The 15,155-nt window shown below is 33.1% G+C and overlaps 1 protein-coding gene across 1 annotated transcript; it reads left to right on the forward strand.

Moving 5' to 3' along the window:
- The first annotated feature begins 485 nt into the window (after window positions 1–485).
- Window positions 486–14,542, forward strand: LOC143154953 (sodium/potassium-transporting ATPase subunit beta-2-like). Its single transcript, XM_076327087.1, has 7 exons — window positions 486–902; window positions 9,825–9,965; window positions 10,958–11,074; window positions 11,577–11,758; window positions 12,165–12,266; window positions 12,438–12,609; window positions 12,999–14,542. Exons 1-7 carry the CDS (start codon window positions 749–751, stop codon window positions 13,109–13,111), a joined length of 981 nt encoding a protein of 326 aa, XP_076183202.1. The 5' UTR covers window positions 486–748; the 3' UTR covers window positions 13,112–14,542.
- Window positions 14,543–15,155: the final 613 nt, after the last annotated feature.

A 15,155-nucleotide genomic window follows, 5' to 3' on the forward strand; every position in this document is an offset into this window, starting at 1 on the left:
TTCATAGACATTGCACACTATCATTTACTATTATTACATTTTGGTAAAAACATAAAAGAACAGTAAAAAATTATCATCCGTGATAAGGTCTGCACGTAAAATTTTAGCCTCCCGGGGGTTCAGTCCTCGAGATTTGAGGGATTTAACGCGTGAAATGCATCGTAAGATCGACACGACCTAGAGAAACGTATGTAAAACTACAATTTTTGCGTCTCGTTTAATTCAATAATTCTCTCAGATTGAGAGAAAGATATCGATCTCTGCCACCCACGCGAGTAGCATCCGGTATCACGTGCAGTTCATTCCGTAAGATATGGTCGATAAGCGGGTCTATCGTGCGACTAATCGCTGATAGGTAATAACATCGTAAAAAGCGAATTCTCATTGGCGGCGAGGTGTGAGTCAGGCATAAACGGCCGGCCGAGGGCTCTGATACGTGTATCTCGCATCGTTTCCCACCACGCGATCGGTAGACGTAGGGCCAGCCGGTCGTAGTCTCGTTCGACCACGCGCGGTATCATTCGGTCTTCCTCGGCAACGAGCCAATGGCAAGTTCTTCCTTCGATTCGAGGGGAGCACAACTTCGCTCAGTGTCGCAAAAATTGGCTCCTTCGTTTGCAACGCGCGAGTGTGTCGAATATACAGAGCCTGACTTATAACTTTACGCGCGTGTAAAGATTTCTGTACCCGTGAAAAGCCTGTACAGAACGTTCGAACATCGCGAGTAACAAAAGTCTTGCTAATCACAATGAATGTACCCGGTAAGAAAATACAACAGTGTGGTATGAACGAGTTCGATTACAATCGAATGTCCAAAATCAAGACAAATTGGAACACCTTTCAAAGTTTCATTCACGATCCTGTCGAAGGAACCTACTTCGGTCACACGAGAAGAAAATGGGGTAATATCTTTATTATAATTTCATTGTTATTTACTCGCAATTAGGATACACGAACGATGCAACAGAGCTTTGTTAACGTACGAGAAAAAAAAAACATTAAACGTTCGCGGTCATTGAAACGAAATCACGTAGCACGTTTTTAGTCTTCGGCTTTCGAATGACGAGCGATCTTCAAAATATTTACCCTTTGTGTCATCGCGGTAGGCGTGAGACGGAGTTGAATGCCTAAATCAAGTACCGGGAATTAGGGCTTCCTTGACTTTGTTAGATGCGAACGGGACGAGGTTACAGTGTGTTTATATGCACGTATTCGGTTTTTCTTGTAATTTCGACGCCTCGTTTTGTTTGTATAACCGGTTTCCAAGAGTTACGGTATTGAGTGAAATACACGTAAAGACGGGCATATAAATACGCGTACGTCGGTGTTCTACTCGAGTAAATCAAAAACGACCCTGAAGCTCGATTTTTGGCAAAGGCTGAACGAAGTTGTAGCGGAAATAAGTTTCGTCGACGTTTAAACAGAGGCGAAGAAAGACGATAGAGATTCGGCACCGTGGATCGCACTTTACACGAGATTTAAAGGCAACTGGCAATGAGGGACGATCCAATTCTGATTACGTTTATTTGTTATGAATGACATTGAAAGCGTCGAGTGCCCCGTACTAGTAACAATAAGAAACTAGATGTTGGATTCTATTATCTTATTATTTTTTATTGTACATTCGTGTGGGCCCATTGTGCTATCTTTCGCGCGCATATCAAAACGTTTTGCAATGACGGTAGAAAATAGTATAGGACAGCAACGATGCTGTAAAATTGGATGTAAATTTTGGCACGAGTTGCCCAGAATAGTCGAAGGCGCGTGTATTTAACCTTCACTAGTGACGCGCTGCATAAGTATTGATAACATCCAGACAATCGTAAACTAAATATAAGAAATAGCGAGAAGTATACGAAAATGTTACTTTATTTTCGTCTTTCCTGTTTTATGCAGTGGTCTGTTTATTTGATTCAATTTGTAATATTATAAAATAATTTTATTACGGTCCTATCTCTGAATACTATATTATCGAACAATACTATCGAACAAAATATTTTGGTGGAAAATTCTCTGTACACTCATTGAATTGATTATTTCTTTATCAAATTAAAGATGCGTACTATGATTGGTAGTATCTTAAGAATAAATTTTTCAATAATTATAGATTCTATAATAAATCTAAATTATACAGTTTAATTATAATTCGAATTATAATTCTAACAATCGACTATTTCAACTGGTTGAAAGATCGTAATCGTTCGAGGTCTAGATTTATAATTTTTATCGTGCATTTTTTAATACGTAATTGTATAGTTGCGTAAATTGAAATCACGGTATTCTTTAGTCCGTAAATAGAGACGGGAAGTTCTTTCAGCGTTCTCAATGTCTTAATTGAACAATATTTTGATGAATAACGATTAGATCTGTGTTACGTAATAACATTCGGTAATAAAGCGAAGCATTCTTTAGAGACTTATAGAAGAGACGTAACAAGAGAGTGGTAATTAAAGGCTTTACCACATAAAAGTAACGGTTCTTAAATGTGGAAAATTTCTGTGGTAAGGTTTCGCAATCACTGAGATGGTGTTAAAATCTATGAAAATAACTTTAACGACGAATCTCGAGATAGTGTTTACGATCAATTTTCATCATGCTTCTTCTGGTACCTATTTGCTTTCAAAACACTGTTGGCAGTATCCTAGTTGAGTTAGAGAGAAAAACGATTAGAAATTTATCCGATTACAAATTTTTAAAAATTATATTTTATTTATCCTACACAGTATATTCAAATAATAAATTTCACACTTATATAATGTTTTGTGCAATTCAGTTACAAATTAATTATTCTAAGTTTTATTTGGTGGTAGATTTATTAATTAAAATTTAATCGTAGGGAAACTTTTCCTACACGAATAAACAATTTTTTTGTTAATAATCATAATTGGGTATACATTCCCAATTGTATACCCAATTATTGATCGTAAATTTTTAACGTATTAAATATTGCTATTTGAGAACGAATAATCACATAATTCCCATAGAAAGTTAGTTTTTTTTTTCGGCATAAACTACTAACGGTCACTAGTTAATTGGAAACTTCAGGTAAATGGTTCTATTATCGGACGTTTTAAGATATCGTTTAAAAATAAATATTTGTTATCAACGTACCAGAACAATTTCCACAAAATATAAGATATTGCGAAAGGCCTTTTCGTTGTCAAATTAGATCATCTTTTATTGCACCGCGTTACTTTTTGATTCATTATTATTAATTGACTTTTTATGAAAATTGTTATCGTATCTTTCCTTCGTCTGGCATTAGACGACTTAAAAAATATAAATGTTAACTTACATTACTAAAAATCTATTCAATTTCTCGTCGTTGAATAATCATGTAATTTTGTATTTGTTAATACTGTTAATGAACTCATAGTGTTATTTTATTCGTCAACCTTGAGAACCTACTATAGATACTAACTCTACATATATCGTCAATGATTGAAGGAGAGTCAGTAGTATAACTATTGACAAGAGGTTCCTTAAAATTCATCACAAATACTGGAACATATGGAAGTATTCTTTTGTTAACACAATTGTGTATTGACTGTCATTTTTTTTTTTACCGTCTGTGCATTGAAAAGTGATAATTCACGAGGGAAGTGTGTGTGACCATTATGTATACGTTTATCTGAATACGTACCCATATTACTGATAATTAATTCAAGTTTCAACGTCTACCTTTTTCAGTCCACGTTTTTGTCCCACACTACTACACTGTAATGAAATGTAATTAAAACTTCCGCTAGCTAAAGTATACAACGATGTGAATATAATACAAGAGTTTGTAACCAATTATAAGAACGGTCAATTAAATGCAATCATTTTCTTTAGAATAATGACGAGTATTTGTAACAGTCAAACAAAAATAAGAAAGAAGCGATATTAATTTGTCGAAATAATTCAAATATCCAACGGTTTCTTATTTAGTTAGCTAATATGAACTTAGAGCTACCCGAGTCTTTATTTTGCACTAATGCAAAATGAAATTTGTTATATTTTTCATTATATTTTTATTATTTTGTATTATCATTAATATCGTATTAATGTGAATGAGTCCGTACACGACCTTATTCAAAGTTAGACGAATTTGTTTTTCGTGTAATTAAAAATAATTAAAATATGGTCGTGTTTATATTCATTTTCATCGGGAAAAGCTCACTTATTCATTGGTAATATTGCCGCGAAGATGCAATGAAAAATGTATAAATTTTAATTTTCCTTTCCGAATGAAAGTCTATTTCATATCCGCGAGGCACTATCTTATCGCTCTAACTTGGGGCCGTCGGCCACACGTGTCAAGGGGACACCAACGTTGAATAATATAAACGATGGTGAGCATGATTTCGTCACTTGAAAGTAGAAATTATTGTACATAGATCACAGATGCACAAAATACGGCCCGCGACTTTATTGGAATTTTTTATTCGTAAAAATTAAAAATAGAAAACTCCGCGAGAATTCTACCACGCCTAAGTCTACATGATTGGACATCCATAAACTTTAGAATCATATCGCACACGACAATACGGTTTTTGTTAGCAAGAATCTTCATACGGACAGATTTTCATTCGTTGTACGATATTCCACGTTTCTGACAATTGTTCATACGAAATTTAATTTTTTCGATTAATTTCGTTGCGGATAATTTACCCTTAAACATAGATAAAAAAAAAGGAAAATTTATTCAAAACGGAAACAACTTAAAAAAGAATCAACGTAGTATTATTTTATTTTATTTTTATTTTTGTTTCGGTTATTCAAAAAGTACTATATATACATTTTTTTTTCTCTAAAAAAATTCAATTCTAAAAACTGTACTTCGTTTAACTGCATCTACAATTGCATTGATTCGTGACAATGTTTACGTTGCCGCACCTTTACTGTAGCTAATACTATTTATTTACTTCAGTGGCTATAGTTGCAGTTTTGTATTGTAATAGCTCAAGGTTATTGGCGACAGAACTTTTTGTATGTTTACTACATATAATTTCACTACGAAAATAAGTTTTCGTCGTCGTTTCTTTCGGGTTAATTTGTTTTTGAAAAAATTAAATTATCTATTTAAAGAAAAATTATTTTTTATATTATTTAAATTATTTTTTTGTAAGAAGATTGTATAACTTTCCGTGTAAGTTACAAATTTGGTTTGTATTTCTGTTAAGATATTTTAAGACATCGATAATTGCGATGTAAATTTTAATTTCAAAATAAGGTGTGCATTTTATTTTCGTTAGACTTTCCTCGAGTAAAAGTGAGAAAGAAGCCAGGGGGAGGGGAAGAAAGTAAACCAAAGAGAGAGGGAGGGAGAGAAGAAAAGAATGAGATTTATTAGAGCGGAAGTAACCTCTGTCACGATTTATTGATATTAATGCTTCTAATATCTCTTAATGTGGTAAGATTAAATTCGACACAGTTACAAAATGTGTTATAAAATACTGTACTACGAATATTGGCACGTTAATGACGTTATCGTTACATTCGACTTCTGCAAAATATTATAACGAACATTTTTATTGTAATATTATAATGTCGATGAACAATTTCGTACAAATATTTCTCATTAAATTCTCGTGTAGCTGACGAATAATTTTCGATCTCGAAAGAAGAAGAAATTAGATAGCCGCTCTAACTACTGAAATTATAGCAAATCGTTACAGTAAAATATTCATGCATGCTTCGCCGAGTCAATGTTCTCGCTGAAATAAGAAAACGAAAAGTTACCGAGGAAGTATATGTTTAAAAGACTGGAAAACTGGTTTACCCGTGTAATATTAATGTTTCCTATAATCCAGATATTGCAATGTAAGTCTATTATTAATAAATTTTTTACCATCAACAGCCGTGTATTTCGTGCACCAGATACGCGTTATAAAATATAAGGTGTGCACGAAACGGATGTATTTATCTATACATTTTTTAATGAGCACAACGAAGAAAACATAAATTTTTACGTTCATTTGCAACAAATAAGTAAACACAGAAGTATAACCACGAACATGGTTGATGATAACTTTGTAGTTGACACGATTTCGTAAATAAAAAAAAAAGAAAAGAAAAAAAATGATTAAAAGCCAACGTGATACGAGATTCCGACTTACGTTTGCATTCACCACGCTATCTGAAATCGTATTAAAGTCCAGGATAATTTTCTTTATCTGTCTGTGGTATCGGATTTTCCGTGCCCGCTTAGGCCTGCTTCGAGCGCAGCTTAGAAGAGGTATCGCGTGCGAACGGATTCGCGTTAAGATAAACACTTGGCGTCGATCTGTTCGCTAGGTTTCTTGGAAGGCACGAGTGTCCCTTTACAGGGGGTTTTGCGAGACGACCGAGCGTGGGAATGCATGAGAACGAAAGGAAATACGTGTGGTTCGGAGAAAATAAAGAGTGTTTGGAAAAGACGAACGATTAGGATGGCCGAACGTGATCGAATATCCGAAGTGAGAGGAACTGAGGATTAGAATGAAAGAGAAAGAATGCGCGTGGCTACATAGGGTGCGAGAGGAGCGTTTTGGAAACAGTGTGTCACGGTATGTCACAGTATGTATGAGTATGAGTATGAATAAAGACGTAATAAGAGAGAGTCGAAAATACGCACTAAGCGAGAGACTTGTAAAAGACGATAAAGATGCGTGGACACAGTTGATCTAATTTTTAAGTTTTACGCGATATAAGTTTATTTGAACCAGTACCTCGTTCAATGGAACAATAAGCCTGCGTATTTGTGCGATTTCTTTTACTCGTATATTTTTCTTTCTTCCAAACGTGAACGTTATGTACATATTGATTTAGACGAAGGATTTCTTAAATAAATAGATTAATAATTTAAACTAAATTATTACTAATACTTCGATGCGTTATTCGTAATTCACATTAAATAGTTACTTAATTGGATATCACGATTTTTGGTTACATAATATTTTCATTGTGTTGTATAATAAAAATTAGAATTGTAATCAAATTTTTAACCGGAAGACCTCCAGGTTTAATTACTTAATCTTGAGGACGTGATTATAGACTCGGTGATTATTTCGAGAAACACGAGTTTCTGCATTACGGTTTCCTGTTTCGTAGTTCAAGTAATGTTTCAAATGATTTTTGTATCACGCTATTGGTTTTTACTCGTCGAGTTATTCGATGTAAATTGTTAAGTATTTATCAATATTCGATTCGTTATAAATAACAGAAATTTGTTCTCACTTCATTTACAAACTTGTACAATTTACTTATCTTTTCTTCGAGAAAGACACGTAAGTTGCTACCGTTACAATGTTAAATTATATCTGCCAATAATTGACTTATTGGAAATTATTAGGTTGTTCGGAAAGTCATTTCGTTTTTTTTTTTTTTCGGTGAAAATGAAACACGATTCTTTTCGAGTGTACAAACATTTTATTAAATTATATATTCTCCATTTTGGAAAACGAAATGACTTTCCGAACAACCCGATATATTAAAGATTAGTATACCTACAATCGAAAGCCAATCGCGATAAAGGAATAGAAGCGGGTGGCCATTATAGCACTACTCTTGAGGAAGGAACTATATTTAGATTGGACTTTGGCACAGTGCCAACTTTTGAATATTTTCCGTTCAATCGTCGAAATGATGAAAACCTTCCAAGTTATGTGATCTTATAATTAGCCGACATATGGTAAAACCGTTGACTATTGACGCAGAGGGAAGTGGTAACAATTTTTTTAAAATACCTTTACTCTTCGGTGGAGTAATGCTCGATATATATTTCACACGAATGTTTACCTATGTATACTCAGTTGTTCGCACGTAGATCATCCGTTATTCTATACTTTGTCCAAGGAGACGGGGCAGAAAAAATAAACAAAAGATTAACGTGATCGATGCTGTTGCAGCAGCAGTTAAGCAGTTAAATTTGTAGTAGGTTTTGATCGAAGACTTTTTCATGCAACTCGAGATGTTACGAATAAAAAAATCTCAGTGGTTAAAGAAAACGATTAATTATCATGCATATTGACGAAAATGGCTTCGTGAACGATACTTTATGAACTTTTGAATAAAAAAGATGCGAACTACCACCAAGAAATGGATCACACACTTCGAAGAATGGTTTTGTAATGTTGTGAATAAAATTGAAAATAATGCTGTTATTGTAATGAATCGTATCACTCGCGAAAAGCGAACAAAAGTTTGAAGATTCGTTGGCAAGAAACGAGATACAGTAATGGTTACAAGATCGAAATATTATATACACAGAAGACGTGCTAAAAATAAAATTAATGCAAATTGTTGAACAACAAGAGGTAATTAATTTTTATGGACTCAACGAAATTGCGAAAGTAAAAAATATAATTATACTAAGATTCCCGCCTTATCATTGCGAGCTGGACTCCATGGAATTGATATGGGCAGGAATGAAATATTATGTGGCAACAAGAAATGTTCGTTTTACATTTGCCCATATAAAAAATATCGATGATTGGAAAAGTGTGTAAATCATTTTGTCACCGTAATGGAAAATAAATTTTGGGAATTAGATGGTACTGTTGAGAATACGTTGGAATTATTTATTATAAATGTAAATGATTTTGATACTTCAGATTCAGGCGCGAATGAAATTTTATGCAATTTTAATTGTACAATCAGTATACCGAATTCATAATGTAAAAAAGTTTTGTTTACAATCTACTTTGATGCGTGTGTAAATGCGCTCTTATTTCTTTCATTATTTACGTATATTTATATTATCAACGAATATTTCCACGTTAATGTATTGGGTTGTTCGGAAAGTCATTTCATTTTTTTGAAACACGACCCTTTTAGTGTATAAATGTTTATACACTTTAAAAAAATTGTGTTTCAAAAAAACCAAATGACTTTCTGAATAATCCTATAGTTTCTTTTTTCCAAATATTTATGGTTATCCAAAATTCTATACCGACCTTGACCTAGTCATGCGCTGATCACGTGCAATCGTCTTATCTTATGCCTCGTCTCATTGAACGGAGTATAGTTTGCTGCATATTAGTCTCCATGAATACACTATACTACACAGGGTGTGACACGCAATAGAGACAAATTCCATCTTTAAAATCGTAAATAAAAAAGTATACCATAAGACAAAATTAAGTGGTTCAGAACGGAGTATATTTTATTATAATATTAATTTTACGCAATCTTGTGTATTAATGTGTTTAAAAAATTCAACTTAACCTATTTTTTGAATATTTATTGCGACCTATTGCAAAACGAGTTGTTGCAAGAGTAACTGTTTGTTTGTAAGCAATGAAAGTTACATTACGTAACTAACATCAATAGACAAGATTTCTCCAATGGTCGTTTTATACGAGACCGATACGAGTAAAGGAACAAAGACTGTCTTTCTTATTACACTGCATAAAAATAACACAACAATAACATTCCGGTTGAACGTTTATTTTCTACCCCTTTAAACCTAAATTTTCCTAAACTTTAAATTGTATTTATTCTTCGTACCTAATTTTCGTTCTGTTTTTATTTTTTAGTTATCACTGGAACCTTACTTTCCTAAACTTTAAATTGTATTTATTTTATGTTCTGTTTGTATTTTTTAATTATCACTGGAGCCTCACTTTCCTAAATTTTTATGTGTGTAAATTGTGTTTATTCTTCGTATTTAATTTTCATTCTGTTTTTATTTTTTTACTATCACTGGAACTTTAGTTTCCTAAACTTTAATTTGTGTTTATTCTCCGTACCTAGTTTTTATTCTATTTGTATTTTTTAACTATCACTGGAACCTTACTTTCCTAAACTTTAAATTGTGTTTATTCTCCGTACCTAATTTTCGTTCTGTTTTTATTTTTTAGCTATCACTGGAGCCTTCTATGCATGCTTCTTCACTGTATTGGCCCTGTTATTCGCTATTTGCATGAAAGGACTGTTAGCCACGATAAACATTGAGAGACCAAGATGGATTCTGGAGGAGAGCCTGATAGGAACCAATCCAGGTAAAGTCACAGATTGTATCTTCGACTTGAAAATATATTTCAAAAACAGTAGCACGAAATTAATCGATTGTTATTAAAATACTCGTTTCTCCTTGCACTGTGCTGACCATTTCCTTAAATCATGCTTTATCGAAAGTCTCGTAAATGGCGAAACTCGACTTGGATAATCAGAGGTCAGTATGTTCAAAAGAGGAAATCTAATTTTAATCGTAGTGTGTATTTTTACTCGTACTTCTCCGTGATGAGAATGCGTAAATATTTTATCACCATCGTTGTAATCGAATTTCATATATTATATTTAAATTGTACGCAAAGGACGCGATAAAAATAGCGTTTCGTTCGTAAGATTAAATTCTTCACACTGTTTTTTTACGATAGACAGACTCGTTTATCAACACCGACAACGAGCATTTAATATTTCCCCTATCAATTGCATTTGCGCATCGCGTTTATTTATCGTAACGTATAGTAATATCAATGTAGCAATATCGTGACGTATTAATGAAATACAACTGATTGGAGAACATTGGCGTTAACAAAATGAAACGCTCGGCTTTCCTTTTAATTCGAGCTAAGGAATTAAACGAAGTGTGTTAAAAATAGATCAACGTAAACCATGCGCGTAAATAGTATCAGATTTGCAACGAAACGATCGAATATAGTCTGTGCTTCTGGGAACACATTTTTCGTTTCTTTTTCGTCTGTATTTATAGTGCAATCGTTCAAGAAGGCTGTTTAATCATTTTCTGATACTGAGGATTTTTTTTTTTTGGAGAGTCTATTGAACTTTGAAAAATACTGCTTTAAATAAATAAACGGTGTAATGTGATACGAATAACAATACATAGAACGATAATATATAATAGAATATAATAGTATAGTGCACATTAATGATATTCTTGTAGACGATCACATTGTTGTAATTAGTTAATGTAAAACAAGCTTGGTGGATATTATTGCAATTCATTAACAATCATCTTTTGCGTTAATAGGTCTAGGATTCCGACCGATCTCCGATAATACCGATGAAAGTTCGTTAATTTGGTACAGTTCCTCGGATCCTGCGTCGGTTCAAAAGTGGACCAGGCTGTTGGATAAATTTTTAGAAGGTAAATTATTACGTGTAACATAAGAATACATGTGTAATAGTTATCTGTAAAAATTTTGTCTACTTTTAACAAACGTAAGGGACTCCAATCGGATAGAAGAATCCGTGGTCTACTATGTACAGTTAGGCTATAAATTAATAATTGCTTAAGAAACGAAATAATTCTTACCATTTTATCTGTTAGAAAATTATACAATGTATTTGAGTATAACCGATACAAAAGTTCTTTGATAAAAAATTTAGTACTCGTAACGAAAGTGTAAATGGAGTCGCTAAATATTTTCAGTTAAAAAATACGGATTTTCGTGCGAAGAATGTTCTGGGAAATATTGTAATAATATTACAACGTCTTAGAAAATATCGCGCATTTTAAAACTTTGAAAGAGTAAGAAAAACGACAGAATATTCCCTCAAACGTAATAATTTTACATCGGTTACGAGTACAATAATGTATGATTTGTACCGTGTATTTACGTTGATTGTATATTGTTGATTCTTTTCAGAGTACACCAATTCGTCCCTTTTACCGAATGGCGGTAGAAATCAACAGATTTGCAATTACAATACAACGGTGAAGCCTGGACATGTTTGTGCGGTTGATGTGAACAACTGGGGACCTTGTTCGCCTGGTCAGCAATATGGTTTCAATAATTCAGCTCCTTGCGTCTTTATTAAATTAAACAGGGTATGTTACCGATAGCTCGTTTCTAACAGAACAGGTAAAATGAATAAAATATTATTGAAACGACTAACCGTTGTATGCACTTAAAAGAATACAAGACAAAATTAAATTCATTTGAACACGATTGTTAACTCCCACGTGCTGTAATCGATACAAGAAATATTATACTTCGTCGTAGTATAATATACACGTGCGTCTGATTGTTTACGTTACTTTCCCCGGGTGTATGGAAACGAATCGAATCGGTTCAGTGACACACAAGCGGAGAACACTGTAATTACTTTTACTTAACTGCTGGTCGTAAAGCGTTTCAAAAAATTGCTATTTAGAAACGCGAGAAATGTAACAGCCTATAAAGAATTTTCGTTTATTCGACGCACGAATTAATCAAAGAATTTTCGATTTTCAGATATACGATTGGACACCGGAGTATTACAATGACACAAAAAATTTGCCGAGCGACATGCCAGAAAAACTTATTCAACATGTCCAGAACGTCAACACTTCATGGGTTAGTTAGTCGGTCAGTTAATTGCGTCAGTCAGTATTTTAACTTACCAGGAAATTGCACCAGTATTTATTTTATGATATTTTACAATATAAATTGTAAAAAGTGATTGTAGTATTTAATTTTATAAATTGTTCAATTTATCTTCAAATATGCATTTTTGTTTGTTTGCAGTTGAATACCGTATGGGTATCCTGCAAAGGGGAAAATCCTCACGATACTGAAAATATCGGTGAGCTGAACTATTACCCGGAGAACCAAGGGTTTCCAGGTTATTACTATCCCTACAAAAACATTCCTGGTTACTTGAGCCCCGTCGTTGCTGTGCATTTTCTTCGACCAGCAAGTAAGTTAATTGTAATGTAACTATAATTGCAATGTAATTCGAACGTCATTTAAATTGTCGCTGAAGATTCTTCCAAGTCTCATAATCTATAATGATTGCCTTTACTTGGTCCTCGCACTTGTAGGGAACTCAGATTCTTATAAAAGAGGACATAAGATAAAAGAATGTTTTAGCACAAGCAAGAATATTAATTAGAATAGAATTTTAAATCTATCTTAAACGTGACTCTTTGTACGAATAATTTTATTTATTGTACAAAAAGTTTCTTGCTATAAAACAGCACGAAGTAAGAAGAAAATGTTGACGAACAACTTCACAAATTCTTTTAAAACCTTGACATCGTTCTCTGTCTACAAAGAACGTAACGCAGACTTTCAATTACTTTCTAGGAAATATAATAATTAACGTTGAATGTCGAGCGTGGGCCAAGAATATATTGCATCAGGTGCATCAGAAACGGAGATCCGGATCGGTGCACTTCGAGCTGATGATCGACGAATGACTGTTTTCATCATGGTGAAAGCAACTTCGATGCGAAATTATTTTGCAAATTATGCGAAAATCGGTCAGAGAAGATGCTCGCATACTGTAAACATGAGAACACCACTTAAGATTCGAAACTACGAGAAGAATGGATAAACTCGAATGTTTAATCTTAGTCGATGACCGAGAAGCAATTTGTCTAAACCTAGGAGAAATTAAAACACAAGTAACGACTAGTATTAGAAAAAATATGATAGGACGTGTAAAATAATCATCAAACAATTCCTATCGATCGGACCTTTGCATTCGCACACTCGTTTCGATTGCAACGATCAAATTGCTTGTGTGCTTGCTGCCGACTATTCTTGTAAAATAAAATAATCGTTCAATTGTCGGCACTCATGAAGATGGAAAAAAAAAATGAAACCGAATGGAAAAAACGTGTTACGTCATAATTTTACCGATAAAGAAATGAAAATTGGTTTATATTTAAGAAAGAAGGAATACACCTTAACTGTACTTATTTATATAAACGAACATTGACAGTTTGCAAAAAGTTGTTTTCATTAAAACGTTAACGAAGAATGGATAAATCGATAATCAGAATTTTCAATAGAAAAATTACACGATGAACCAAAAAATTAAAATACAGATGAAGATTACGCAAGTGAAACTAGAAACAAGTGTGAAAAGGGAAAATGTAGCTATCAACAGCATCGATTCTTTTTATTCTTTCTCGTGATAAACCTGATGACGAACCGAGACATGTAAAGAAACGTATTACCTCATTATCGTTCTAAGGTCGTTTATTTAGATTTTATATCGATTACGGTCTACACATAGATACTGAACTCGCGTAAAACACTAACTCATTGAATAGTTGACAATAATTTGAGTTAAATCAATAATTATTTTCCAACAAGTTCTACCAATGTTTTTGCAACATTGATAAAAACATAAGGTGCAGAATATATACCAGGATCTCAAAGTTGCAGCATTTAACACAGGTGTCAATAATTTTAAGTATACTTAGGTGTAGGTACTTATTAAATGTATGTACTTATATCGTTTATAGTGTTTTCCGTAGTAGGTTGTTGTACTTTATGCCGCTACTGATAACGATATTTAATAAATAGAAAACATTTTTACAAGTAATGGATAATGATTGTGCATATCATTATCATAGATTTACTTTGTTAAAAAAATGTGCCTTGAAATAATATAAGAAACAATCGAATTAATGGAATCAATTTTAAAAGTAGGCTCCCAAGATGCGATTCTAAAGTAAGGTTGCAAATTTCTTGGAGTAGGTTCGCGATCAACCTGGAATTAGTCGCTCGTGTATATCTGTAATTTTATCCGCAGCTGGATACGTCAAATTAATCATCTTTTATTGTCAATATGTATATAATATTAGTGTCAAATAAAAATAACTACGGCTAATTGTGAATTCAGAATATGAATATTTTTGTCGTTTTTATAAAAAAATATTTGGAACTTTGGAAACGTAAGCGATAAAAATATATTTCGAAAAGAAAGAACCTGTTTTTTCTGGTGGTCTATCGTGTACTCTGCGTCAACTTAATGCAAACATTGGCATAAATAAAATTACGTTGAGTAATGAAATCAGTTTGGAGCACCGTTGAACCGATAGTCGGTACGGTTCTTCCGGTTACAAGTTCGTCGATAATCCACCAATGAAAGTTAAAATTGTTATATTTTTTTTATTATTTCTTCACGTGAGTATTGTCGATAAATCGACGAGGTTTTCCAGATGAAAATAAACCCAAACATGACTTTGTTTGGACTATTTTTAATTACACGTGGTTAAAAATTTTTCAAAAATTATTTCATAACTATTTTCGCGCCCTAGTAATTCTTAGTAAAAAAAGCTAACCTGTTTCTAACGGGACACCTTGTATAATTTTTACTATAATATCCCGAGTAATTACCGCTATTCATATACACGTGTCAATAAGTTTTCATAGTTAATTTTCTGCAAGAATAACAGTTTATTTTATCTCGGTAACGTAGGATAAATTACAATGGTTATAACAATTTGA

This window comes from Ptiloglossa arizonensis, chromosome 2, assembly GCF_051014685.1.
Source record: "Ptiloglossa arizonensis isolate GNS036 chromosome 2, iyPtiAriz1_principal, whole genome shotgun sequence".
Taxonomy (NCBI): Eukaryota; Metazoa; Arthropoda; class Insecta; order Hymenoptera; family Colletidae; genus Ptiloglossa; species Ptiloglossa arizonensis.

Coding starts and splice junctions, on each gene's coding strand:
- LOC143154953 (XM_076327087.1), top strand. CDS start 749: ATGAATGTACCCGGTAAGAAAATACAACAGTGTGGTATGAACGAGTTC. Junction 11,075..11,576: donor GTTGGATAAATTTTTAGAAG/GTAAATTATTAC, acceptor GATTCTTTTCAG/AGTACACCAATTCGTCCCTT. Junction 12,267..12,437: donor AGAACGTCAACACTTCATGG/GTTAGTTAGTCG, acceptor GTTTGTTTGCAG/TTGAATACCGTATGGGTATC.